The sequence below is a fragment of the Tachypleus tridentatus genome, chromosome 2 (assembly GCF_004210375.1).
Source record: "Tachypleus tridentatus isolate NWPU-2018 chromosome 2, ASM421037v1, whole genome shotgun sequence".
NCBI lineage: Eukaryota > Metazoa > Arthropoda > Merostomata > Xiphosura > Limulidae > Tachypleus > Tachypleus tridentatus.
In genome coordinates this window covers 126,483,342-126,511,106 of record NC_134826.1, presented here as the reverse complement: position 1 = coordinate 126,511,106, position 27,765 = coordinate 126,483,342, and the positions used below count along the sequence as shown (strand labels likewise).

Below are 27,765 nucleotides of genomic sequence, written 5' to 3'. Positions count from 1 at the left end.
TCGACAACTTATAACAGCCAGTCATCACTCGCGTGTTTCTAGTGTTGTTAAGACGTTTTTTTTTTAATAATCACAAACGTCATTATAGAGTTACTTTAACTTTGCTTTTCTCTTGTTGTTTCCACGTCTCGGTTCTGATGTCGGGGTTTCACGCGTCAGTAGTTTTGAAGGTGCTAGTAATGATAACGATCTTGGAAGTCGTGAAGTCAACTCAAACGGCACCTACCATTACCTGGACAACTTACCTACAAGATCAAGCTCTGCGCCTTGCCTACCGATTGAACAGACACTCCGTACAGAAACGAGTAAGTTACAAATCGGGCATTTTTTTATTTGTTTCTCTATTTAACATTTTTGTTTATGCTTTTTAAGTACCCACTATTACATTATAAGTACTTTTTGTACGTTATGCGATGAAACAGAACAAATGTGATAAGATTTTTACTTGAAATTAAATGAATAATTTTATCCTTACGTGTAGATTCAAATTGCGATAAATTGAGTCCTAATTAAGCTTTCAGCTATTGAATGGGTTGTTCAACAATTTTTGTTTCTAAATTCCCTATCTCCTTACATTAAGAAGAAACTTTCAATCACTTCATTCTTAATTTTTGAAAAAAGTTATTTTTTTTTCGTGTTTTTTCTCAAATTTTTAAGCATTTTGATTTTTTTTTAAATTTCGTACAAAGCTGCTCGAGGGCTATCTGTGCCAGCCGTCCCTAATTTAGCAGTGTAAGACTAGAGGGAAGGCAGCTAGTCATCACCACCCACCGCCAACTCTTAGGCTACTTTTTTACCAACGAATAGTGGGACTGACCGTCACATTATAACGCCCCCACGGCTGAAATGGCGAGCATGTTTGGTGCGACCGAGATTCGAACCCGCGCCCTCAGATTAGGAGTCGAACGCCTTAACCCACCTGGCCACGCCGGGCCTAAGAGTTTTGAATTCGGGTTTTAAGCGCGTTTTTTTTTTTCTTTACGCAACATACGAAGAAATTATGATTCAAAAATTCACATGTATATTCAATGAATTATTGTTAGTTAGTGAGTAGTTAAACAGACGTGAAACGTTCTTGGCTTAAGTAACTATATTTATCAAATTATCTTATTTTTTCTTAAATATGATATTAAAAGTCATTTAATTTTTATGGTGGCATTAATACTTGTGATACTAAATGTTCACATTTACTTTTGTTTCCATGCAAGTCAAATCTATTCTGTCTTCTACCTATAGAGCAGTGCGTTTTTGTTACTGAGAATCTTTGCCATACCATTCACTAAACCTTCATTGCAGTGCTGGTTACCACGTGTTTCTGAAAGCTTCGGCCCGGCATGGCCTAGCGCGTAAGGCGTGCGACTCGTAATCCGAGGGTCGCGGGTTCGCGCCCGCGTCGCGCTAAACATGCTCGCCCTCCCAGCCGTGGGGGTGTATAATGTGACGGTCAATCCCACTATTCGTTGGTAAAGAGTAGCCCAAGAGTTGGCGGTGGGTGGTGATGACTAGCTGCCTTCCCTCTAGTCTTACACTGCTAAATTAGGGACGGCTAGCTCAGATAGCCCTCGAGTAGCTTTGTGCGAAATTACAAAACAAACAAACAAACAATCTGAAAGCTTCTGTCAGTTTTGCCACTCATTAACCTCTTATGTCACTACGACATATTGTCAACTTATTTTGTCGAGGGAATTATTTTCATCACTCCCCAATCTTTCGTTGGTTTGTTTATTCTGCATGATATTTATTTGTAAAATAACCAACTTATAAGAATGTTGATTATTATAGAGGTGTCCTGGAACCCACATTTGTTATCTTCAAGCACAATGATAGTTTAATTCGGTTCAGTGTTTATTTTTAAACATATGGTTTCATTAAGAAAATACATATTCAGATTGTAACATTTCAAATACATTTATCACCATACAATACTATCTGCTGGGTCTACCGAGGGGAATCGAATCCCTGATTTTAGCGTTTATTTAAAAGGCAGTAATGTTTTGCACTGTATTAACAACATGCGATGAATTACAAAAATCATTTGGCAATTACTACAACGAATCATGTTTTTGGATTGATTTTTTGAAGCAGAATGACTGTTAGTGACTGAAGTTATGTAAGTGAGTAAATATAAATATACATATGTTTATTCTAATTAGATATAAGTTTTTATTCTTCCTGTGTATAAAAAAGACGTTGCTTAAGACAACTCATGATCACATGATTCTTATTAAAAGAAGTGAATAATGATAATATTAACCAAGTACAATAAATTTTTACATGCAACATTATTTTTTTAAAGGGTACAGATAGACAAGGCAAGGCTAAACTAGCCTTTGAACAGTGTGGAGAGGATGATGATCCGGTCTATGTGAAAAATTTTGTGATTGAACCAAATCCAGTGATAGTACCAGGACCAATTGGTGTTGGAATGACGTTAGATGTCAAACAGAACCAGACGGCGCCACTTCCTGTAAGTGTTTATTGGTTGTTAAGTGTAAATTTGTATCATATAGCCTCAGGAACCACATGTAAGCGAGTTTGCCATGTTGTATGTATACCTGTGTAACTTTAATAAGAAAATAATAATAATAATAATAAAGAACAATAAATAAAATATAACAAAACTTTAAAATTTTCAGTTAAGTCTTTGAACATTATATGCACAGTTTTATTAACGCGTACAACACGTTGAGGTTATGATTTACTAAAATACCAGCCTACTTTGAATGAACATTTAATATGTGTGTGTATAGATATATACATATATGTACTTTCATAATTAACTAAACGAAAACATCTTATTGCAAATTTTAAACAAACACAACAGGTATATAGATTACATTATACGCACAGAGATATCACAATATTAAGAAGTTTAACTACGGTGTTATATGTTATAACATATAAACATAACACTCGTTTTCTAAATGTTTCTATTAATATAATATCACTCTAAATATATCATTTAATTTTGAGTACGTTCAGTTTTCACAGAAGTGGTTGAGAAAGTCTTTCAATCAATGTTGTTCCAGTTGCCTTTGTGCATTGAGGTCACAACTGTTTTGTCCTTGGATGGAATGGATATAGTACAGCTAATTGTGCAAGAGTGAAAGTGGACATCCGCGGGTAATACTCTTATAATTACACAGTATTTTTATAGCTGTGAAATAAGTAAAGCAACTGAAATTTCGACAAAACGATGTGTTTCAAACTTAACCAATAAAAATTACAAAAATGGAGTAAGTTTCAAATGTAAAACACTTAAAGATATTTGTTTTACTTCAGTGAAAAGTTCACGAGTGTTACAACAAAAATCAAGGCTTTTTCATATATGACTGCATGTCTAAAGAAATAGTTCAATATAATATACACTGTGATGAAGCTCATTTTTAAACTAATATTTTAATGAAATCATTTTTCTCATGGACAATAGTAAAACTGTCTGACAATTACAGAAAAGGCCGCAGGTCCAATAGCCTTCCGCAGGAACTAGCAGTTATATCTGCGGGTATATAGTATATAATAGTAAAATAAGGCATTTTACGTTGTTGTTTTCTTACAGTAAAAAATAAATATTTATGCACTCAATATGTTTAGTAATACAAATAAAAAGATAAAATGAACTCTAATGTTGGCTGAAATTAGGCGTTTGTAAATTTTTATCTAAAATTTTATCGAAACTGAAAATTTCCAGCTAATCAGCTCATAAAAATGTTTATGGGAATAACAGGAGAGTCATTGGGATATTCAACTTTATCCTGCTATGCTTTCACCTTGAATCCCTTTAGAACAGTGGTTCTTAACCTGGGGGTCGTGACCTCCTGGGGGTCGTTTGAAGTTTCTCGGGGTCACGGATGGTTTGGGAATTATTGGGGAAATCACGGAGCAGTTTGTAGTTTTTGTGGCAAGTGCCTGTAACTGCCCACCAATGAGAAACACGCTGAAGTGCGGCAGTTGAACCGCGTCGAGATGCTTGTTGCACAACCACCTGTCTAATTTTGAGTAAAGATTTTCATATATTACAACGTTTTGAATTGCCTAATTTTTTTAACTATATAATATTAATACATGGAACTTAAAACTTAAATATCAAAATTTCCATCGTATTTAGTATATTTTCTCATATATATATATTATATCAACCTTCACACTGAGTGAATATGTAGGTTTTGTATCATGTTCAGTAATTCCATGGATTTTGCATTTGTTTAGCACTTGTAGCATTTTTCAAGGTCATTTATTTATAACATTTTCAATAAATTAGGATCTTTATATAGTTTTGTTTTATTCTACTTTTACGCAAAGTTCACCATTACAAAAATTATTATAGTAGTCACGGTAATACCCTGGAGAGTCTCAGGGGGTAAGACAATGAAAGAGGTTAAGAACCACTGCTTTAGAATATTGAACATTGTCTAAAGTGTCGACCTGCCAAGATTGTTTTAGATTAACTCAATAGGCTTGGAATAATTAACCAATAGGCTTTACAAGATAAAAATAGGGTTAAGTTCAATTTTGGATCCTTAAGACATGCCCCATTGCTCATAGTGTTTATATACAAATTCTGGTTGAAATCGGATCAAAGGAGTTAAGGTAAAAACTAATACACAATTTATCTTTACATATATAGATAACCAGGACCACCCAGAGGTTAGAGAGAGTCCAAAGCTCCATACTTAAAACACGAAGACCTCGAACATAAGTTGATATTTTCCTTAAAATAAGGTTAAACATCGGTCAATAGGCGACACACGCATACATATGTATTTAAGGATAGAACCTTATTGTATCAAAGTGTTTAGATAGATAAGTAATTAACATCTTATAAAATTTAAAATTATCAGATTAAAAACAAAGATAAGTTTATAACATTCAAAGCAAAAGTACATCATAGAATCCAATTATCAAAACAGTTAAAAAAAACACCTTAGGAGACCTTGTCTTATATGATTCACATTCTTCGATTTTATCGAGTTTATTAAACAATAATTTATTTATTGAGGGGGAGTCTGGAGCAAAATGTCCCGAATGCTCCGTTTCTATACAGCTTTACGTATGTTGCTATGGTTCCGTATTAAAACGTGTTCTCAGAACTGCTACTATTTCAACAACTTTTTACTTCCATATACTCAGGTCACAGTTATACAAACTGTAAAGTAATCATTAAACTTAGTCTGTGACCTCTAACACCTTGAAAACACACACATTAAAAACTAATATCCTCTTATTTATCAATCAAATAAATACACATGAAAACGTAGAAAACAAGTCACGCTTTAGAGGGTTAACGCATACTTTACCACGTAGGAGTGTAGTGTGCCAATACCTATAAACAACATTCACAGAGGGATAGTCTGCCATTCAACCGTTGTCATCAAGTGTCTGTTTCAACAGTTAACTATCCATCTATAAATATTGTTTGTCAACGTCTTATTATCTCTTCACCGTATGTTTTAAACAACTATATACCTTACTCTGTTAGTGTGTATGTTTAATATATATAAAAAAAATGTTTCAGGTTTTCTGGAGTTGTAATTCCAGTTTTAACTCTAAGAAAAACGATAAGACACTCCACTCCTAATCTGAGGATCGCGGGTTCGAATCCCCGTCACATCAAGTTTGCTTGCCTTTTCAGCCGTTTGAAAAGCCGCAAAAGACGAACTGCTTGCCTTCTAGACTCTTATTTTTGAAGACATTTTGATAAAAAAATTGCCCTAACAAATAATAAACACATATTTAAAATATAATTTATACGTTCATAATAAGCAGATTGTGGCAAAAGAAACAAATTACTTTGCTATGTTTGTTTCACATTAAAATATGTAGTCTTAATACGTCTGTGATATTATACTTCATTGAAGTCAATTATAACGTAATTTACACAAACCATTTTTTATTAGATCGATTTATGACTTCATTAAGAATACTGTATAAAATAATTACAACTATAAATTTATCGACACTGTTATTCGAGCCGAGATAGCTCAGTTGGGAGAGCGTTAGACTGAAGATCTAAAGGTCCCTGGTTCGATCCCGGTTCTCGGCGACGTATATAAATTATTTAAGGTTAATGGTACGTTTTCGTTTTGTCCCCCTCCAGTGGCTCAGCGGTATGTCTGCGGATTTACAACGCTAAAAACCAGGTTTCGATACCCGTGGTGGGTAGAGCACAAATAACCCATTGTGTATTTTTTTGCCTAATTCAAAACAACAACCGACAACCTTATTATGATATCTGAACGTCATGTGCCGCCATCTAAGGTGTTTTAAGTCATAAAACATTTTTGATAATTTAGGCCTTGACCAAGATTGGTGTTATGTAACATTAAAAAGTAATTTTTTTACAGCAGTACTGGAAGTTACACAGTCTTCATGTTAAATTTATATGAAGTATTAACACAGAAAACTCGTCAGATCACAGTAAGACAGAAAGTAATTCCTTTGATCTTGTAAGTGTTTTCAGTTGTGTTTCCGAATGTGGTTAATTTATATTGCAAAACTATACGTACAAAACATGAGAATGGGCACGATCGTGGTCAGCGGTTAGCGTGCCCAGACAGTGAATCCTTAGTGTTATGTTTCACACCTCATTGCCAGAAACGCACACTCTGTACTTCATGCCGTAAGTGCGTTATAAGAGTAATGGTCAAATCCACTTTTCAGTCACAAAAGAGTAGTCCTAGAAGTATCAGTGGATGCTGTTGACTAGCTGTCTTCACCTTGGTCGATCTGTTCACAATTAGGGTCGTGTATACGTTAACATCTCTTGTGTATCTTTGTGAGAAAATTCTGAAACAAAGAAAGTCCTTAATGGGTTTGAGCCGGCTTTTTTTCGGTTTGTATTTGTTTGATTACTATGATAAATACCTGCAAAGAATCATTTGAACATGAAGGGTTATTCCACTTGCACAATACTTTACTATGTCAGTTAAGAAACAAAGGTGAGTTTAATGGAAAGCCTATGTAATTACTGCATAAAGTATACTGAAGTTTAAACTTTTTTTTTATTGTTGTTATGCAGTGTTGGGTTAATAATGTTATCACTAGAGTGCGTTGACGGTTTGATTGTATGGGATAAGAAAAGCATCTAACATTGGCATAACATTTGTATCTATTAATACAGTAAATATCGACTTGAGGATTGGCAGAACAATACACAAAAGCTGTATATATATAGATAGATACATATCAAATACAATTACCTTCATGATTAATTTTATTCATTGTGATGTGTAACTGTTCGGAAACAGATTAAAAACTAGGTAACTCTTTCTATTTCCTATTAATCTGTTCCGTCCTAGGAGTTCGTTCTTTTTGCGAAGTAATTGTTTGTTTTGAATTTCGCGCAAAGTTACACAAGGGCTACCTGCGCTAGCCGTTCCTAACTTAACACTGTAAGACTAGAGGGAAGGCAGTTAGTCATCACCACTCACTGCCAACTCTTGGACTACTTTTTTACCAATGAATACTGGGATTGACCATCACTTTATAACGTCCCCACGGCTGAAAGGGCGGGCATGTTTGGTGTGACGGGGATTCGAACCCGCAACCCTCAGATTACGAGTGGAGTGCCTTAACCATGCTGCTATGCCGGTCAAGTAAACGTGCGTGAGAAATTAATGTGATTTTTGAACGATATTGTTTTTGTTCTTTTATAAAACCTAATATTTTATATTTATTTTTGTTAAATTTGAAATTATACTACGAAACATAAATTATTGTCAATCGAAAAAACTATTATAATAACAAAAAAGTTGCTTTATTTTAAATTATATTTTTAGAAACTTCGTAAATCCAACCGTTTATGTTGAGCAAGTATTGGAAAAGCTTGAAAAGTATCATATTATTATTCGAAAACACTGACACTGTATTGTAAATCCACATTATTCCACTTAAAATGATCCGGCATGGTCAGGTGGTTAAGGAGCTCGAATTCCCGTCGTACCAACATGCTCGCCCTTTCAGCCGTGAGGGCGTTATAATGTGACGGTCAATCTCACTAATCGTTAGTAAAACAGTAGCACAAGAGTTGGCGGTGGGTGGTGATGACTAGACACCTTCCCTTTAGTCTAACATTACTAAATTAGGGACGGCTAGCGCAGGTAGTCCTCCTGTAGCTTTGCGCGAAATTCAAAACCAAACAAAAAACAATTCAATTTCAAATACAAAGCTGTTACTTTTGTGGTCTGGTTGGGATTACGTGATTGGCTAGGTTTTTCACAGAATAACTTATAACAATTACCATTGGTAAATAGAAAAAAAAAAGTATATTAAGTGTTTCTTTTTATTTACGTTTTGTTGTTGTTGTTGCTTCAGGTAAAACTAAAGATGATGAAGAAAATACCGTTGTTGTTCGGGTTCTCCACGTGGCTGCCAGTCCCTTGTCTACCTAATGATGTGGGTTCGTGTACTTTTAATGATCTGTGTGAAACACGCCTGTTTACGGAAGGAAAATGTCTGGATCCTGATACAGACGACATAGTATCTTGTGGCTGCCCATTTCAAAAGGTATCTAACTACAAGATAATGTCGCTTCTTTGAGGCAGTGTGTCTTCTTATTTGGTATTATTTTATTTTATTGTCTTTGGTTTTTAAACGCTGAGTCCTTCTCAATTTTTGAAGATTTCCCTTCGCTTTCATTTCTGACTTTTGGCTTTATTTGCTAAGTTTTCCAAAACTATTCTCACCCCATTCTAATGAACATCAGCAATGTCAGTGTTACAGATAAATGTTCAGTTTAATGTGTTCCAACTGTACATTTTTTATACCAGCAAACTGGTTATTTACCGTAATGTAATTTAAATTTTCGTAAGGAATAAAACACAGATAAAAGTGTTTTAGGAAAACTCATCTAACGTATAACTGTATTGCATTGAACTTTTCCAGGGCGAATATACTTTGTTACCTGTTGTCTTCCAAATTTCACGCCTCCCAGATTCTGTGCCAGCTTACCTATTAGAAGGTCAGTTTTACATCAAGGCCGAGTTAACAAAAGAAGACAAACATCTTGCTTGTTACTCAACAACTGTCACACTGGAACTCTGAACATACCAACTGATGAAAAGTCTATTATGGATAACTACAACTATATATCACTCACGAACAACAGGAAGTCACCGTTGATTGATGTAGCTTAAAACAGACATTTCTCGTAGACTGTATGATAAATGAATTTTATTGTGTTATCCTGAACATATGTGAAACTCGTTTCGAAGATGCCGTGTTTTAAAGACTAGTTTATACGTTTAGTCCTTATAACCGTTTTCTAAGTATTTTAATAATTTTCTAGTAAATATTTCACTGGTTAGTCCAAAAACAACAATTCTTAAAACAGTTAAAATAACATTGATGTCTTTCTAAAAACTGCTTTTGTTAGTTTGACTGTATGCACTTTTCTGTTTTCCCACTATTACAAGTTTTGAAACTGAAAAGGTAAAATTATAATACATTTAATTATTTTTATCTTTCCAACATCTAGATAGTGAACTATTTGTTTTCTCTGACACTTTGTTTTTCGTTTGGAATTAAGCACAAAGCTACACAATGGGCTATCTGTGATCTGCCTACTACAGGTATTAATGCCCGGTTTCAAGCGCTGTGAGTCTGCAGATATGCGTGTGTGGGGGGGGCTTCTCTGAAAAAGAAATGAATTTGAGAAAATCACAAATGACATGATTGTGTATATACTTCAACTGAATAAGTATAGTTATTCATCTATTAAGAAGCTGTGGATATCTATTAAGATCCATAGACTTCCGGTCACGGAAAACCGAATCAAATTTAGGTATTAAAATGTTAGAGTCAAAAACGGATTGGAGACGCCAGACTACGTAATGGTAATCTAATATCAAGCCCAAAACGGATTGGAGACGCCAGACTACGTAATGATAATCCAATATCAAGCCCAAAACGGATTGGAGACGCCAGACTACGTAATGGTAATCCAATATCAGAATGTAAAACAAAAGCTTCTTCATATGATTTTGAAAAAAATATACTCATAAGTGAAATCTGTAAGACGTTCTTGCTAGGAATATAAACATAGTAAGAAAGGAGACTGTGGTGTTTGTAGGTTCTGCTTACCTTTGGATTCATACTTGAATAAAGTAAACCATATTAACTGGAAACGAAGAATGTGTTTGTCTTATAGCAAAGCCACAAAGGGCTATCTGCTCAGCCCACCGAGGGGAATCGAACCCCTGATTTTTGGAAACGAAGAAACGATGTTGAAAGTAAAGAGGTTTGATTGGTTTGGTTTGGTTTGAATTTCGCGAAGAGCTACACGAGGGATATCTGTGCTAGCCGTCACTAATTTAGCAATGCAAGACTAGCAGCGGCAAATAGTCAGCATCACCCACCGCCAATTTTTGGGCTACTTTTTACCAACGAAAAGTGGGATTGACTGTAACATTATAACGTCCTCCACGGATGAAAGGGCAAGCATGTTTGGTGCGACCACTAGATTATAAGTCGAGCGTCTTAAACACCTGCTCATGCCGTGCTGTAGAAGGACAAGTGGTCTGAGAGGTCAGAACCGAATTAGATTAGAAGAAACTAAGGTTCATGATCTTGGTTCTGGAGAAGATGAAAACGATGAAGCCTCTAAAAGCATTACTGCTATAAACAGCTGCATTTTTGTCATACTTTATAGATTTAAAATCTGAAAATATACATTGAATAGTGGAGCCAAGCAGTTTATTTCTATCAATCAGCGCCTTCCGAGACATAATAAATCAAGATTTATCGAGCCGCTCAGAGGTGTCGTTTTTTTGTATTGAAATATCCTGTTTTTTAAACCATGTACTCGTATTTGCTTAACATGAAAATATATTTCTGTATTTGGGTACATTAATATCTGTCAGTTGGTTAGATGTCTTCTCAAGAACACACATTCAGAATTTTTACTGCAGAGAATAATTTCAAACATGAATAACAAAGGGAAAAAAGAACAAGTAACTGAAATATAATTGAGTAAAGTGTATACATTCATTACCTACTAGTCGAATTCTCTCTTCTGAATAGTGTCTATACTGGTCGCTAGGGTAAAGAGGAGTGTGTGTGTGTGTGTTTCTTATAGCAAAGCCACATCGGGCTATCTGCTATGTTCACCGAGGGTAATCGTACTCCTGATTTTAGTGTTGTATATCCGTAAACATACTACTGTTCCAGGGGAAAACGTCGTGGAGAGAAGACTTTCCCGAAATAGACAGGGCAAAAATAATTATTATATATTGCACTTTTAATTGATATAAAGAGTCCAAGTAAAGTATCGCGTAACACAAAGTTACGAATTATTCCATGTAACATGTACACCAGAAAATATCCCAAACTCATACCAAGTACTTGTTTCCAAAAGAGAATTGATACAAGGTTAGACTGACACAAACTTCTACATTTATTTATTTTTTTTTATCGTTGGTAAGTGATTAGTTTTAAAAGGTAAAAGACTTTCCTCTACTGGGATGTTCAGGAATACAGGTACTCTTCTTCGCCCCGTTCGTGGAGATTACGTTTAATTAATGTAGTCTTTTGATAACTGTGTGAGGATATAAGTCATGATTAACATTTTTCACTGGGAATTTGTGTGAGATAGAGATGTCAACAACTATTAACAAGCACTGATGGCCCACAACAAGGATCACAGGTTAGCAGGGATCTATAAATCCAATGTCGTGAAATTTGTTTTTGAGGAAATAAAGAAACCACTTTCGTAAGAAAGGCCCCGAATAATCCACGTGTCTATTTTTATTTGATTGTTATTATGCACAAAACTACATAATAGACTGTGTGTACTGTTATTACTAATATTTTAGAATTATGTAAGTCCCCAGAGTTTATCGTTGGGCCATTTAGAGGCGTTGGCACAGTTGTTATCTTGGTAAAAGGATTGGCACATGTTTACGAACTTTCGACATCCGGTTGGCGAAAATGTCGTATCTACATGTGAAACACCTACACGAACATTAAGGTAGAATTCACATTGGGTGCGTTTCAATATGTTTAAATCGTTTGTTTTCATGAATATGGTAGTTGTTCACACTTGCCTCGTGTACAGAAGTTTCGAGTTCCTTTGGAAATGAACTGGACTTCGTTCATTTTCATGTTTTGTAAAACGCAGTTAACAGTGTTCACACTGCAAATAGAGACTCGGTTCGTTTTACGACCGAATGTTTATATTTTCCGTTATTTTATAACGGTAAATTTAAAGACGGCGACGGTTCTGTAACTTTTTACTACCAAATGTTTATATTGTTCGTTATTTTATATTGGTAAATATATAGGTGGGGATGGTTATGTTGCTTTTTTTAATGCTCAGCAATATTGTTTTGTTTTTCAACTTGCGTAGAGTCAAATAATTCGTAATACAGAAGAACAATTAAAGGCCATTCTAGCCACCTTAAATACATCCGTAATAACAGCAGGAAATGACTGTGTTTTTTGAGAATAGCAGTTAGAAGACAACACCGGTCGTATCTGGTGACGTATTTGGCGATAGGAATATAGGACAATGAAGAGACTAAAATTGCCATGGTTTCCTGTGTTATCTACATTAGATATAATTTCCCTATGTGTAAATTATCACAGAACTGTAGCGCCGAAACTGAGCGAAAATTTTAATTTCCGGTTATGTGAAATGTGGGTTCATTTTCTATTTGCAAATAGACTGAGGACTTCCGTGGTTCACATTTAAGCGTAGCAAACAGACTGAGTCTCGTTCTTTTGTTAAAATGACCCAGATAGCCCCTTTAGATGAACTCAGTTCGGTTTTGTTCGTTTGATAATCGAACTTTGTTGTTCACATTGTTTTGCAAACGAACCAACCCACACTGAGTTCTAAAACAAACATACAAACCCGGCTCCTGTGTGAACAAGCCATTAGGAAACTTGCCAGAGTATAGTTCATCAAAAAATATTTTAAACTAATTGTGGGAGGATGAAATTATTAACTATTTCAGGCTTGACAGGTCTTTGAAAAGCAGCACAATAATGATGGAGTCAAGAAATCATTTCTTAATTTGTGGAGTGGATTTAGTAGTTGAAATGAAAATAAACAGATAGTTATTGATTGAGATCAACCAGTGAAGTTTATATTTAGGACATTCGCGCAAAACGTTATGAGAGCTATCTGCATTAGTCGCCCCTAATTGTGAATTGATAAAATGAGAGTATAATACCTACCGATGACACTTGAGCTACTCTAACTGAACAGTAGGACTCGACCCTCACTGTACAAAAACGATCTGTTAACATCAACTTTTGTTAAGAACAAGCTACCAACTTAAATAAAAAATAAAAGTAAACTTGATAATGATTATAGGCAATTAAATACCGTTTTATTATATTCTTGCATATTAAAATTAGAAAGTTATTTTTCATCAGTTGGGTAACCTCTCGATATTTTTGCCCGTAAACCCAATAATAACTCAAGATTCTCGACAGCTTTCGAAATTTAGATTGTTGTTTAAATGATATTCTAAGCTAATAATGCAAAATAATTTCTATTATAAAAATACAATAACAAGAAATTAATAAAATAATAAAAACAGATATATTCAACGTTCTAATAAATATTGTTGAAAGTTGCATTACAGAAATGACACAGAATGCTTTTTAACCAAACACATGAACACCAGATGTTTGCTTCATGTACTAGCTTAGATTTATTGTTTGATGAAGAACTTAACATCAGTATGAGCAAAGCCTTCGCTAACAACGTCTAGTGACCAATAAAAGATGTCTCCTACAGTGTAAACATGCTCGCCCTTTCAGCCGTAGAAGTGTTATAATGTTACGGTCAATCCCACTATTCGTTAGTAAAAGAGTAGCCCAACAATTGGCAGTGGGTGGTGGTGACTAGTTGCCTTCCTTCTAGTCCTACACTGCAAAATTGGGAATGGCTATCATAGATAGCCCTCATGTAGCTTTGTGCGAAATTCACAACGAACCAAACCTATAATGCATGTACACCTTACATCTGAGATAAATTGCTACGAAACATTACTGTTTAATTATAGTATCAGGTAACAGGATATTACAAACGAATAATGATTTTTATCGTATTAAAGCACTACAAGTAACATTAACAGCTGTTATAAATAATCTAACCAAACCAGGCCTTTATTATTAAATATTATTATTATTATTTACAACCCCTGACGGTAGATGGTGGTACAATAGTTCAAGTTAAAATTATCACCATGTAAAAGACAGAAACTCTAAAATTGTTACACTAAGAAAAAAGAAAATAACAACAACAACATTATTCAGAATGAGATAGTGTTTGTGGTTTATGAAAGGCGTAAAGCAGTTTGATAATTTTAGTCGAAAGCAGGCAGGTAATAAAAACATATTTTTTGTACTAATAGCCATTCTGTGAACACAAAGCCCCCTGTAGCTGAACGGTGAGTCTGCAAGCAAACACGTCTAAAGTGTAATTTTATGCTTAGAAGTAATCTAGTAATAAACTTAGTTATTTGCAAAGCCAAATTAATATAAACCACAGAATTTTATATGCGTTAGATGGTTTGGTTTGTTTGGAATTTCGTGCAAAGCTACACGAGGGCTATTAGCACTAGCCGTTCGTAATTTTTTGCTTTTATACACCAATATTAATTAACCCAAAAATATGAAGTATCATTAACGATCTTCGTAAAACATATACAGAAACAAAGAGTAATAGAAATATAACAAATCCTCTTAAGTGTAATTTATTTCGTATATTTGGAAAAACAATTGAAAAATGACATGGCTTTAACCACTTTATTCGCAGATGTTTATAATAGACGATGTCATAAGTTGCATATAAGAAAAAAAATGTAATTTCTTTAACTATTGTTTGTTTGTTTTTGCGCAAAGCTACTCGAAGGCTCTCTGCACTAGCCGCCCCTAATTTAGCAGTGTAAAACCAGAGTAAAGGTAGCTAGTCATCACCACCAAACGCCAACTCTTGCGCTACTCTTTTACCAACGAATAGTGGGATTGATCGTCACATTATAACGGCTGAAAGAGCGAGCATGTTTCATGTGATTTAGTTTGGTTTGTTTTGAATTTCGCGCAAAGCTACACGAGAGCCATCTGCACTAGCCGTCCCTAATTTAGCAGTGTAAGACTAGAGGGAAGGCAGCTGGTCATCACCACCCACTGCCAACTCTTGAGATACTTTTTTACCAACGAACAGTGGGATTGACTGCACATTATAACGCCCCCACGGCTGAAAGGGCGAGCATATTTTGGTGCGATAGGAATGCGAACAAGCGACCCTCAGATTATGAGTCAAGCGCCTTAGCCACCTGGCCATGCCGGGCCTTCATTAACGATATAACGTATACCTTACCTCTCATACTTTAAGCCAGACATATTTTCATAACATGTTTATTTTTTTCACTATTGTGTATGACTTATGAGTATACCTATCTATCCCATTTCAAAAATATATAAATGACATACATTTCTTGAATTTTGACTTGCAAACATCGTCTATAAGAAAGAAAACGAAATTACATTTCATTTTAAGATTTAATTAGTTGATAATCTAATTAGAAACACCTTTAGTGCGTAAAAAATGCGGCCAAAAAAGGATTCAGTGTGCGATTTAAAGGGACGAAATCAAAATTGGCAGTCGAATTGATAGCTACGCTTTAGTATTGATAAGGATTTTACAACCAATCTTCATTTTACAGTTAGCTAGGCCAATTACTTTTGTTCAAGTTTGGGTGGCCTGGCATGGCCAGGTGATTAGGGAACTCAACTCGCAATCTTCGGATCATTGGTTCAAAGCCCCGACTCACCAAACACGCTCACCCATTCAGCCGTGGGAGCGTTTATAATGTGACGGTCAATCCCACTATTCGTTGGTAAAAGAGTATCCCTAGAATTGGCGGTGGGTGATGATGACTAGCTGCCTTCCTTCTTGTCTTTCACTGCTAAATTAGGGACTACTAGTGCAGAAAACCGTCGTGTAGCTTTGGGCGAAATTCATGACAAAAACCAAGTTTGGAAGTGATGGTGGATAAAATACAATATATGGCCTAAATAATGAGTGAATATTTGCTGTAAAATTATTATCAATGCTATACTTGTAGCTATTCCTTTAAATCGCCCCACGCTAGTACAGCGGTATGTCTCCGGATTTAAAACGCTAAAATCGGGGGTTCGATTCCCCTCAGTGGGCTGAGCAGATAGCCCTTTGTGGCTTTGCTATACGAAAAAAAAAAACACACACACCCTTTAGATCGAACGCTAAATCCGTTTTTAGCTGCATATTTTTTTCACACCTAAAGTGTTAAATATTTCGTTCATGGTAACACGATGGAATTTAAATTAACTGTTTCTTGTCATCACCCCCATACAATAGGTACAGTTATACCAAGCATCATTGTTTAAGCTAATTTTTTAAGTTAATATCACGTTATGCTAAATGTTCCTAAATTAGGATAATTTCGTAACATTTAGTAAATTTGTGTTGAAAGGTTAGCAATGAATAATCAATATTAACTGTCTGCCGTATGATTCTTTTGACAACTTGAGAGAGAAACTGCTAATCTAGTTTGCTTGGCTTAACTAATACTTATGTATCTGCACGTCCTTTCATTTTACAGTTTTGCTGCTTTAAATCAGCCGTTTCTATTCTGAAAACTTTTAGTTTTATTTGAAGTTCCAGTAAAAATGTTAGATTGATAGTTCATGTGACTTTTTGCTAAGGTCTGTACAAATCTTTTTTTTTTTTCTTAATTTGATCAGTTTTGTTGAATAACTTTGCACATTTAGCTTATATTGACACCCAACGAAGCTCTTGATTGTGGGTTAAAAAGATCTATCAGTGTACCTTATCTGAGAAAATCCATAACAGTTAAATATGTTTCTCTTTGAAACAAAATTTCTGTGCTTTTGGTGTGAATAAAAATTGGAAGAAATTGGATTAAAATTATAGATGTTATGTCACAGGTATTCTTAATGTATCGCCTCGAAGTTTGATACGTGAAGTAAAAGTGCAGTAGAGTGCATTTGCCAAAAATATGTGGTAGTTTGGATTACCACAGTCCGAGCTACAGAAATGAAAAAAAAAAAAACTGTTTAACTATCACTCATGTTAATCACACATCATGTATGATACAAGTTTTTGGAAGTAACATACTCTGTCGATCAATAACGATCAGAAAAAAAATTTTTGTTTTCACATCTGTTGTTATTATATATTTGTATTTATTTATTATTAAAAATAAAACATGATTTAGTGTAGGAACTAAAGATCAAACCCAAATGTAAGTTTTGTTTTTGAATTTCGCGCAAAGCTACTCGATTGCTATCTGCGCTAGCCGTCCCTAATTTAGCAGTGTAAGACTAGAGGGAAGGCAGCGAGTCATCATCACCCACCGCCAATTCTTGGGATACTCTTTTACCAACGAATAGTGGGATTGACCGTCACTTTATAACGCCCCCACGGCTGAAATGGCGAGCATGTTTGGTGCGACTGGGAGTCGAACGCCTTAACCCACCTGGCCATGCCGGGTCTCAGATGTAAATCGTTATGATGTTTCTCTTCAGATAGTATAATAATTGGAGTAGAAGTTTGGTCGTTTTCCATGCATGATTTTATTTGGTAAAAGAATTATATATACATTTTGCTTCGTTCCTGTCTTCTATTAGGTCAGCGGGGTTAGATTCCTCGAGTTGGACACTGTGCAGATAGAATTGCACTGAAACAAAATAAACAAGCAAGTAACCAAAACGAGCTCATGAATTTGTTAGAGGCTGAAAAGGCGGTATTTGTTCTTCGTCCACTAAAAGGAATGAAATCAACAGTAAAAAAATGCTTTAAATATTTCTAGAGTAGAAAGACGGGTCGTGCCTTTCGTTAGAAGATCTTTGTTCAGCTTGATTGTGCGATGTTGTTTGTCGTCAACTGAGATGCCACAGAAATTACAGGTTGGCTCTCACTGTTAGTTTCCTTACATGAGATAATCCCTTTTATGTACTTAACGAGTTCATTTTCTCACCATCACCCTGTTTCCTTGTGTTAAACCTAACAAGATGTCTACCTATTTTTATTTTTGTTTTCATTGAGAATCTGTTGAAGACAAACAATCTAGAAAAACACTTAAAAGCAGTGGGTGCAGCGCTAAAAACCACTGATCACGTAGGTGTGGTTTTTCATCCCAAACGTGTGAGGACCACATTGCAAGCTGTCAAGAAAGTATATTGCGAGATGTCAATTGATGAGTTATTTCCCGAGCACGAGAGAGAGGGAAATCTCGCGTGTTTTGTTAAAAAAAAATGTCCAGTAAATTGGAAAAAAATTCTTCCGCGGGTCGTTGAAGGCAGCAGTGACTGTTCCGCTCTCATTCTTACTATACCTTCTGGGAGTATTGATACGGACCAGTAATCCCAGAGGAATGTGAGCAAAAATAGATTACTTTATGAAAAAAAACGAATTGTAGAAAATTGTTTAATCAGAAGACTGTCTAATTTCAACGACATCGTGACCTCCTGTGGTTTAAGGGAATTCAAAGTTCCGAGGTCATCTTGGCGTTGTCAGCCAGTTTTGTTTTGTTTTTTGTTGTCTTCTTTTGCTGAAAGATAACGTGAGATTTAATAAAACATACAGATGTATCGAAACTAGTTTCTCTGATATCAAGACCTCTGTCAGTTTATTCCAGTTATTGTAGTTTTCACTAAGAAAGGGAGATTTCACAAGAAATTATATTTAAAGTTGACTATTTTCAAGTAAGTGCTAGAATCGTGCGTTCTACACAATCGGAACATATAGCAGTAATAATAACATTACTGTTAAGAAACACACGAATTAAACGAACAAACAGGAAAGAAATAATATGATAATTAACATCTATCAGTTATCTTATCCCTAATTATGAAAAGAGGGAAGGCATCTAGTCAACACTACCCACCGCCAAATCATGGACTACTCTCGTTTGATCGAAAAATGAGATTTGACCGTCACTCTTGTAATGCACCAATGATCCAAAAGTATGGGAATCCCTTTTCCGTCAATGGACTGCGAACCAAGAAACTCTGGATTCACAGGCACTCTAAAGACTAGGTTACGCCTGACCAAATGAATAAAATATTTTGATATTCATGACAATACAGCTTTAATATAGTAATAAAATAACATGAATTTTTACGTGGCTGCAGATTTAATCGAAAGAGGCCCCACGGAAGCCACGTGTTTTTATTTGTGTTAATTCCAAAAGAGGGCGTTATTTATCTTGTGAAAGATTTTAATTATCTGGTTATGGTTCCAATTCAGTGGTTCTTAACCTTGTTGGATGTACTAAACCCCGGAAGTTTCGTACTTGCATTCACTGAACGCTTCGTAATTGAAAAAATAAAATATGATTTTTTGAAATTCAAAACATAAGTAGATATTTTATTAGTGCACAAAATAAACCATGCATCAGTTGCACACAATATCGCTGTGTTCAAAGAACAAAACCGACAAAACATAAATTTCACACAAAAACAAAAACATAACTCAATGAATATTTACTGCAAATCAATGTTGCCTTTCAGAGACAAGTTCAGAAATGCGTGGCTTCACCTTGGCAAGTGCCACTCTCATATAATTTTCGCAATAAAGTCTGTTCCTTTTTTTTCGTTTTTGTGTCTACCATCCTCGAAAAGGATTGCTCGCAAAGATACGTTGTAACAAACGGTATTAGTATCTCAAGGGCTTTCTTAGCAATAAGAGGGTACGCTACGATTTAGTGACACCAAAACGTTGAGAGCGTTGTTGTTCTGAAAAGTTGCTGTTGAACTTGGCTCTGCTGAAGTTCAATGATTTCGTCGAGGTATTCATCATCGACATCTGCTGTCACAACACTAAACGTGAACGGCTGTTTCACCCATGCTGGATATGACACTCTGGTGGGGAAGTATCCGTCGAGAGACTTTGCGAGCTCATCTAAGTGCATGGCAATTGCTTGCTTCAGTTTCCCGGGTACAGAAATGTCTCTGATTTCAGACACATCTTCGATCTTACTTACACAGTCGTCCAGCATGGGAAAGTTTGGGAAGTTATCATTCTCTGTTCGTCGATTCCATAACGATAGCTATTTTTGAAAAGCCTTTAGGTTTTCTTCTGCTTCGATGATGTTGACTCCACCGCCCTGCATCTGTTGACTGAAATGATTGAGAACATTGAAGATATCGGCCATGTACGCCAGAATGAGAATGAACTCAGATTTTTCGAAGCAATCTGCATGACAATGTTGGTGCTCTCGCAAAAACAGGACTAATTCCACACGCATGGCAAAAACACGATTCAGCACTTTTCCTGGGATAACCACCGAACGTTAGAATGGTACAGAAGTACCTCGATTTCAGAGTCCATTTCATTACACAACTCTTCGAAGATGCGGTGCTTTAGGGCACTATTTCACACGAAGTTCACACATTCCACTGCAATTTGTGATACTTCTGCCAGTTTTCAAGGCAAGGTTTTTGTTGCCAGCGCATGCCTGTGCGTTACAATGATGTGTGGTGCATCGGCTTTCACCAACGTACCAAAACCAGAGTTTAGTCCCAGCATGACTGGAGATCCGTCCGAACAAACTGCAGAAACTATTTTCCACGAAAGATCGTTGTCTCTGAAGAAGTCATCCACAAGTTTCTTCACGTTGCCTGCCTTAGTTGTTGTTGTAAGAGGCTTACAAAATAAAAAAAAATTTTATCTCGTCGTTCTTCACACAGCGCACGAATACATCAAGCTGGCTCAGATTGAAAACGTCGGTGGTCTCGTCGAATTGAAGGCTGAATTTTGCTGGGCTTGAAATCAGATGTGTAACTACTTGAGCCAAGATGTCATCGCTCATGTCATCTATTCTGCTGCTGATGGTGTCATTTGAAAGAGGAATTTGGGATAATTTATTTTCAGCAGCTTTTTCCAGCATGATATTCGCCATCTTCAATGCAGCTGGTTTTACAAGTGCTTCACCAATGGTGTGTGGTTTGTCCTGCTTTGCGATCAAGTACACAACTCCCTACAATGCTGTGAGGATCGGTTTGTCGATGGGTACAAAGCCGAGAACAGGCAAAGTAGCCTTTTCATCGAACTCTTTACCTTGAATTCAAAAGAGTTGTGTTCTTGTAGTTCCCATCTCTATGCAGCTTTAGGGAGTGTTCTCTTAGTTTTGTTGGTGGTAGTCTAGAATTGCTCAGCTTGGCATTGCAAATCATGCATTGAGTCAGCTCTCATTATGTTCCGTTATACACGTGAATCCATATTGTACGTATTCGTCTGACCACTTTCTGTTTTCGCTCGACATAGTATGAAGGGATTGAAAGATTAGAAGAAAAATCACAAATGACGCACGATTACTATAGTCAGAAGTCGACTGCTAAGCGCACGAAGTTCCCTGCAGCAGAGATATTAAGTCCAAGTGATGTAACGTGATCAGCCGCAGCCAATGATGGCCAAGTGGAGCATGACGTCACAAAGCATATGAGTGAGGTGAACGGAACGGACACACACAGTGTGTGTCTTGACCTCCGTCGAACTCCTGAGACTGACTCACTGAATTCCTGGGGTTCGATTGAACCCAGGTTAAGAACCACTGTTCTAATTCAAAAATGTGTGTGTGTCTGTGTGTTTGTTAAATAATGCCACATTTTCTTTGAAACGCAAGTTTAGAATAGTGTATAATATACAGTGTTTTCCTTTGCAAGTCGAAAATTTCGAACATAAGCCTGCGAATTTAAACTTCATAAAAGTTGTTTTGATTTTAATATCCGATTTTCAATAATTCTGCTCCACAGATTTCAAAAATAATATTTCTTTTTCTATCACGTAGGAATTTTTTTTTATAGTAAACTAAAATTTTTACTATGTTTGTTACGTATAAATGCTTGGACGATCGATCGTTAAGACCCTCATGTCGCAATTTGGTTTAGACTGAGACCGTAGAGAAATCTATATCCAGTGGCTGTCAACATTTTATGAATTGCAAAATGTAACCTGATTTCAATGAAAATGATTCACTGATGTAAAAGTACATATAGTGTTTTTTGAGAAATCTGTATGTGATTGATAAATATATATATATATATCATTTCCGTATTCAGTGTGCAGGAACTACTATGGAACATATAAAAATTTCAAGACAATAAAACCATCCCAAGTCTATGTGATCATTCGTATCAAACTATTATAATTTACACCTTTAAAAACGATTTCACAGACTAATTGTCCTTTATTCTCGTCTTAGTGGTATTTAAGTACGTAAGCTTAATTTTCTGTTATTGAATTGCGAAATGTTGAGTTGTAAACGTATAATTAATATTTTTTAATTAAGCAGTATTTTAACACGTATGCTCAAAAACTATATTTAAAGTTTACAGACGAACTCTTCACCTGCATGAGCATTGTTCCTGAGAATATAGATCTTTGTTATGAGATTAAAATGTTACAATTGCTAAGTGTGTATATATATCTATATTTAGATTTTCTTCTGTAGGCCGGGCATGGCCAAGCGCGTAAGGCGTGCGACTTGTAATCCGAGGGTCGCGGATTCGCGCCCGCGTCGCGCTAAACATGCTCGCCCTCCCAGCCGTGTGGGCGTATAATGTGACGGTCAATCCCACTATTCGTTGGTAAAAGAGTAGTCCAAGAGTTGGCGGTGGGTGGTGATGACTAGCTGCCTTCCCTCTAGTCTTACACTACTAAATTAGGGACGGCTAGCACAGATAGTCCTCGAGTAGCTTTGTGCGAAATTCCAAAACAAACAAACCCTTCTGTAGTTAAATAATACGTCTTTGTTATAAATGATGTAAAAATCCGTTTCGGTAAACTGTGCATTACTAGTTCTATGCTTTGGTCGATGTTTGTTTTCTTGTGCCTTATATTTTAATCTCGTGTATAAATATATTAGTTGGTCGTAACTGCTATCATTATTATTATTATTTACAGTCATTTCCTGTTTGAAATTATTTTTGGGTGTTGCTAACTCCAACATATTTCAGTTTATTTGTTTGTTGTTTTTGTGCTAACGCACAGCTACAGAGTTGTTGTTATTGTTTTGAATTAAGCACAAAGCTACACAATGGACTATCTGTGCTCTGCCAACCAAGGGGATCAAAACTCGGTTTTTAGCGTTGTATGTCCGCAGACATACCGCTGAGCCACTGGGGGGCCGCAGCTACAGAATGGAATATCTGCGCTAAGCCCACCAGTGGTATCGAAATCAGTTTCTTAGCGGCAGAAACTTTCAGTCGTACCACTGAGGCATTGGAGACATTCCAATAGATTCTTTAGATGGAAAACTAATTATATTAATGTTGAAATTGACTTCTGTTTTTAAAACAATTTCAATAACACAATGCAAATCTTTGATAATACATATTTTAAATACTATATTAATGATGCTTATGTTTCCAGCAACGAAATTAACTTGTTTTGGCTAATTTCTTATTCTTAATCGACATAGCTTCTAACATATATGGACACAAAAAATATATTAAAGTTGCTCAGAAGATCTAAGATAAAATTCAAGAGAGAGAGAGAGATACGATAATAATTATTTATAGAAAAGTTTTTATTTGACCCGACGTTTTAGGTGGTGTTTGTTAAAGGATTGTTGGTGTTTATTTTGCGCATAGCTCCAGGGAGCTTATCTGCTCTAGCCGTCTCTAAATTAGTAGGGTAAGACTAGAAGGAAAGCAACTAGACACGCTACTCATCGCCAACTTTTGGGCTACTCTTTCACCAATGAATAATGAGACTCACCGTCATACTATAACGCCCACACGGCTGAAAGGGTGAGCATGTTTTCTCTGAAGATAATTCGAGCCAGATACCCACAGATTACGAGTCAAGTGCCCTAATCACCTGGCTGTTTGTTAAAAGTGCTCAATATATGTTCTACTTTAACATCACCACCAACCGCTAACTCTTGGACTACTCTTTTACCAACGAATAGTGGGATTGACTATCACATTATAACGTCCCCACGGCTGAAAGGCGATCATGTTTGGTGCGACGGGGATGCGAGCCCGCGGCCCTCAGATTAGGAGTAGCATGCCTTAAACCATCTGGTCATGTCGGGCCATAAGGATTTAAGTTACTACAATTAATAAAATGCTTTGAGTTCGCTGATCACCTGTGTTGAATATTTCATCGCAAACCCGATATCTGGCTAACAAACTGAGAATATTTGTTCAAATACCTTTCAACATGATAAAACTGCACGTAGAATAGAAAATACTGTAGTTTTAATAAATTTAGCATAGTTAATATACATTAATAAAACATATACGGAAAAAAATGATAACTTCAACTACATGAGCCAAAATATAATAATGTAAAAAATAAACGGATAAAAAACACAAATATTTTAATGACTAATTTTGGTGTAAAATCCAAAGTACACAAGCTACAATAAGAGTACAATAGAAATGTAACATAAAATCAAATAAGTAATTCAGTATAACAATAACAATCGATAGGATATGACAATAAAAAGTTTAGATTTAAGCGCCGGAAACTGGTAAAGCATTAAAAACTAATAGAAATAAAATTCGAGATATAAATCATGTAAGCCGTGGGTATTTTTTCCCACGTTTCTCTTATTCAAACATGTAAAAAATAGCATTTTAGAACTGTATGTATATTTTTGTCGTCCATAAATCACTTTTAAAGCTGCTTATAGTAGGTCAAAAAGACATTTGAGCTTGATGTTTAATGTTAACACCAATAGAAACAGTTAATAATATTGAAAAAGTGGAATAAAATTTATAAAAACTGGTAATGAAATGGAATAAATATGAAACAAAATGTACTAAACCACAACATAAATGGTCATTGAGAAACTACGTACAAAAACATAAGATTAAGTATTGAAATTACTGAGGTGAAAATAAAGCTCAATTTTATAATTGCAAAAATAAAATAAATTGCAATGAACCTTGAAATATGATTTACGCCAAGAGATAGATTTATACTCTAGTGAGTTAAATAATAATTAAAAAATCCTTAAAACGGGAGCTCACATATATTCGTGTGAGTGCATTGAATTGAGCACTAAGTGACAATCTCAGCCCTGACCCAACATACCCAGACTGACTGCCCTGTATGATGTTCCTTTACTGATGTAGCAATGGCCTTGTGGCTGCATATATACTGTACTATTGATTCTCCACGAACAAAAAACAGATGACAAAACGTGGACTGTTTAGCGTATTTTATTTATTTACTTTTAATTTTTTTGATGTTGCGTCCCATGGTAAACAATCTGTCAAGATTCAAAAAATGGCAGCGTCTTTAATTATCACTGGTTATTTTCAATCTGATAACCGTTAGCGTTGGCTTCAAGTCTCTAGGCCTAAACACAACATTTATTAGGCCATTTTGTAGTTACGAGCTGTTTTTCAAGTTAAGGACAAACTGAACCTAGTTTGTCGAATTACAACCTACAGTAAGTATTACCGGCCTAATTTAACTTTTATGATTTAATTCTTGATAATTAATATTTCCGAATACTGAGTGTGAAAAATACTTTTAGATTTTCATAATAGCATTTTGAAATTGGATTTCATCGATCTAATTAGTTTGTTAACATCAGTAAAAAATGATTTAAATGTTTGTCATAAGAACAAGCAAGTAAAATAAAATTATGGAATTAACGGTTAAAAATACTTTAGTATTTCCCTGAAAATATAACGTTACAATTGTCCGAAACATTTAATAAAACCATTGAGCTTTCCATAACTTGGCACTATAAATATGTATATACACACAGTCGCAAAATCAGTGAGAATAGTCATAAACTGTAGTGTAATACACGTTAAAAGAAAAATAATAATTAAAGTTACTTGTAGTAACGAATGTTTGGGAAGTTGTTTTATGTACTATAATTCAATGAATCAATACCGTATTAGTATGCGATTACCAAAATTATTATTATTTCATAAAAGTTATAAAGTGCTCGATAGAGTTTATGGAGTTAGTTGAAGTAAGAATCTAGCTAATACCTCGAAATCATTATTTTAACACAAGTAGTAAAAGTGTCCTGTCAAACTTCAGTATAAACTTAAGTTCATATTATAACAGCCAAACGTATAAATCGCATGATATTAGGCGGAACTGTAAGATTGCGTATGTTACGTTAACTTATAAAAGTATTAAATAAACTATTTATAGAGATTAAATACGTACGATTTCAACTTGAATCATGTTTGTTTTTGAATTTCGCACAAAGCTACTCGAGGGCTATCTCTACTAGCCGTCCCTAATTTAGCAGTGTAAGACTATAGGGAAGGCAGCTAGTCATCACCACCCACCGCCAACTCATGGACTACTCTTTTACCAACGAATAGGAGGATTGACCGTCACATTATAACGCCCCCACGGCTGAAAGGGTGGGCATGTTTGACGCGACGGGGATGCGAACCCGCGACCCTCAGATTACGAGTCACACACCTTAACACGCTTGGCCATGCTGGGCCACATTTGAATCAAGTAACATAAGTTAAAGCTGGTGGAGCATTGGCAACCGCTAATCTTAAAATTTGTGATAAAAATTGTGAAAAAACTGCAAAAATTATAATTTAGTCATTTGTTTTTCTTATTTTATATCTGTTTATGTATTATGTTCTGTTTTGTCTTTGACGATGTTAACAATGACAAATGAATAAAATATACTTGTAATTAGTGTTGTTAAAATATGGTTTAATAATAAACACTGCCACTATTAAAAATGATAAAAAATAATTCTATTTTATTATAACTTAATTTAGTCTAAAGTGGAAATGCTGATTTTTTCATTACTTGAGAACTTTTTAGGTAATAAAAAAATTAAGATTTTTTGGCTCAACAATTATAAAGGAAACAAATATTAGTGGAGAATTCCAAACTTTTGTTTTTGTTACTGCTCTAAAATAAAATAAAAACAAGTTATATTACCACTAAAGTTATTCTAAGGCCTCTTCCAAAATTATTATAATACTGTTTTAAAGCAATTCAATACGATTACAATACTATTCTAACATTATTTCTTGGCATTATTGAAAATTATTATAACGCTATTCGTAAGTATTTTCAAGGTTTCATTCGAAAGGATTATGTCATCATTCTAAAGTAATTTCGTAGCCTGATTCATAGTTTAAAATTTAGTATAGAAGGAAGCCTCGTACAAAATAACTTAAGTCTTTTCTGTACATCTTGTTTCATATTTCACAAACAGAAGTAGGCATTTAATGTGAAGAATTGTTTCATAGAAAGTTTCAATAAAGCTGCTGATTACAGCTTTAAAAATATGAATTTAGTAGAATAAACACCATATTTAACTGGATATATATATATTTTTTTCCAAATATCTGTCTAAGCCCAAAATAGGCAGATACAATTGCTCATTATGTCTGTCATGGCAAATAATTGTTGAAGTGTTTTTTTTATTGCCTTCTCCAGTGGATGTAGTTTATTCGATTTATCCAGCTTAATAAACAAAAGTGGATGTATTTTTGCAATAACAGGACACAAACTACGAATCTTTGGATTCTGAGTTCGTGTGATATTCCTCTCAGTGGACTCAACAGATAGCCCGAGGTGGCTTTGCTTAAAAAAACACACACACACACACATTTTAGTTAGGTCCAGTGACAAGACTTGTACACCAAAGTTATCTTAGTTTAGTCCTTAGTAGCAAGTCTTATTTCAGCATAGTTTTTAATTTCTTAGCACCTAGTCTATTAACTAGGATGATTAAACTGCCTTAATCTTTCACGTTAGCTCCATCTATCAAAGCCTTATCTTTAGTT

At 35.2% G+C, this 27,765-nt stretch overlaps 1 protein-coding gene and 1 non-coding gene across 2 annotated transcripts; both read left to right on the top strand.

Moving 5' to 3' along the window:
• LOC143245045 (ganglioside GM2 activator-like) lies at positions 1-9,470 on the top strand. The gene is made up of 4 exons (XM_076490837.1): positions 1-305; positions 2,297-2,467; positions 8,314-8,505; positions 8,884-9,470. Exons 1-4 carry the CDS (start codon positions 138-140, stop codon positions 9,040-9,042), a joined length of 690 nt encoding a protein of 229 aa, XP_076346952.1. The 5' UTR covers positions 1-137; the 3' UTR covers positions 9,043-9,470.
• Positions 5,971-6,043, top strand: TRNAF-GAA (transfer RNA phenylalanine (anticodon GAA)). Its single transcript has one exon. It is a non-coding gene; the product is annotated as a tRNA-Phe (tRNA).
• Positions 9,471-27,765: the final 18,295 nt, after the last annotated feature.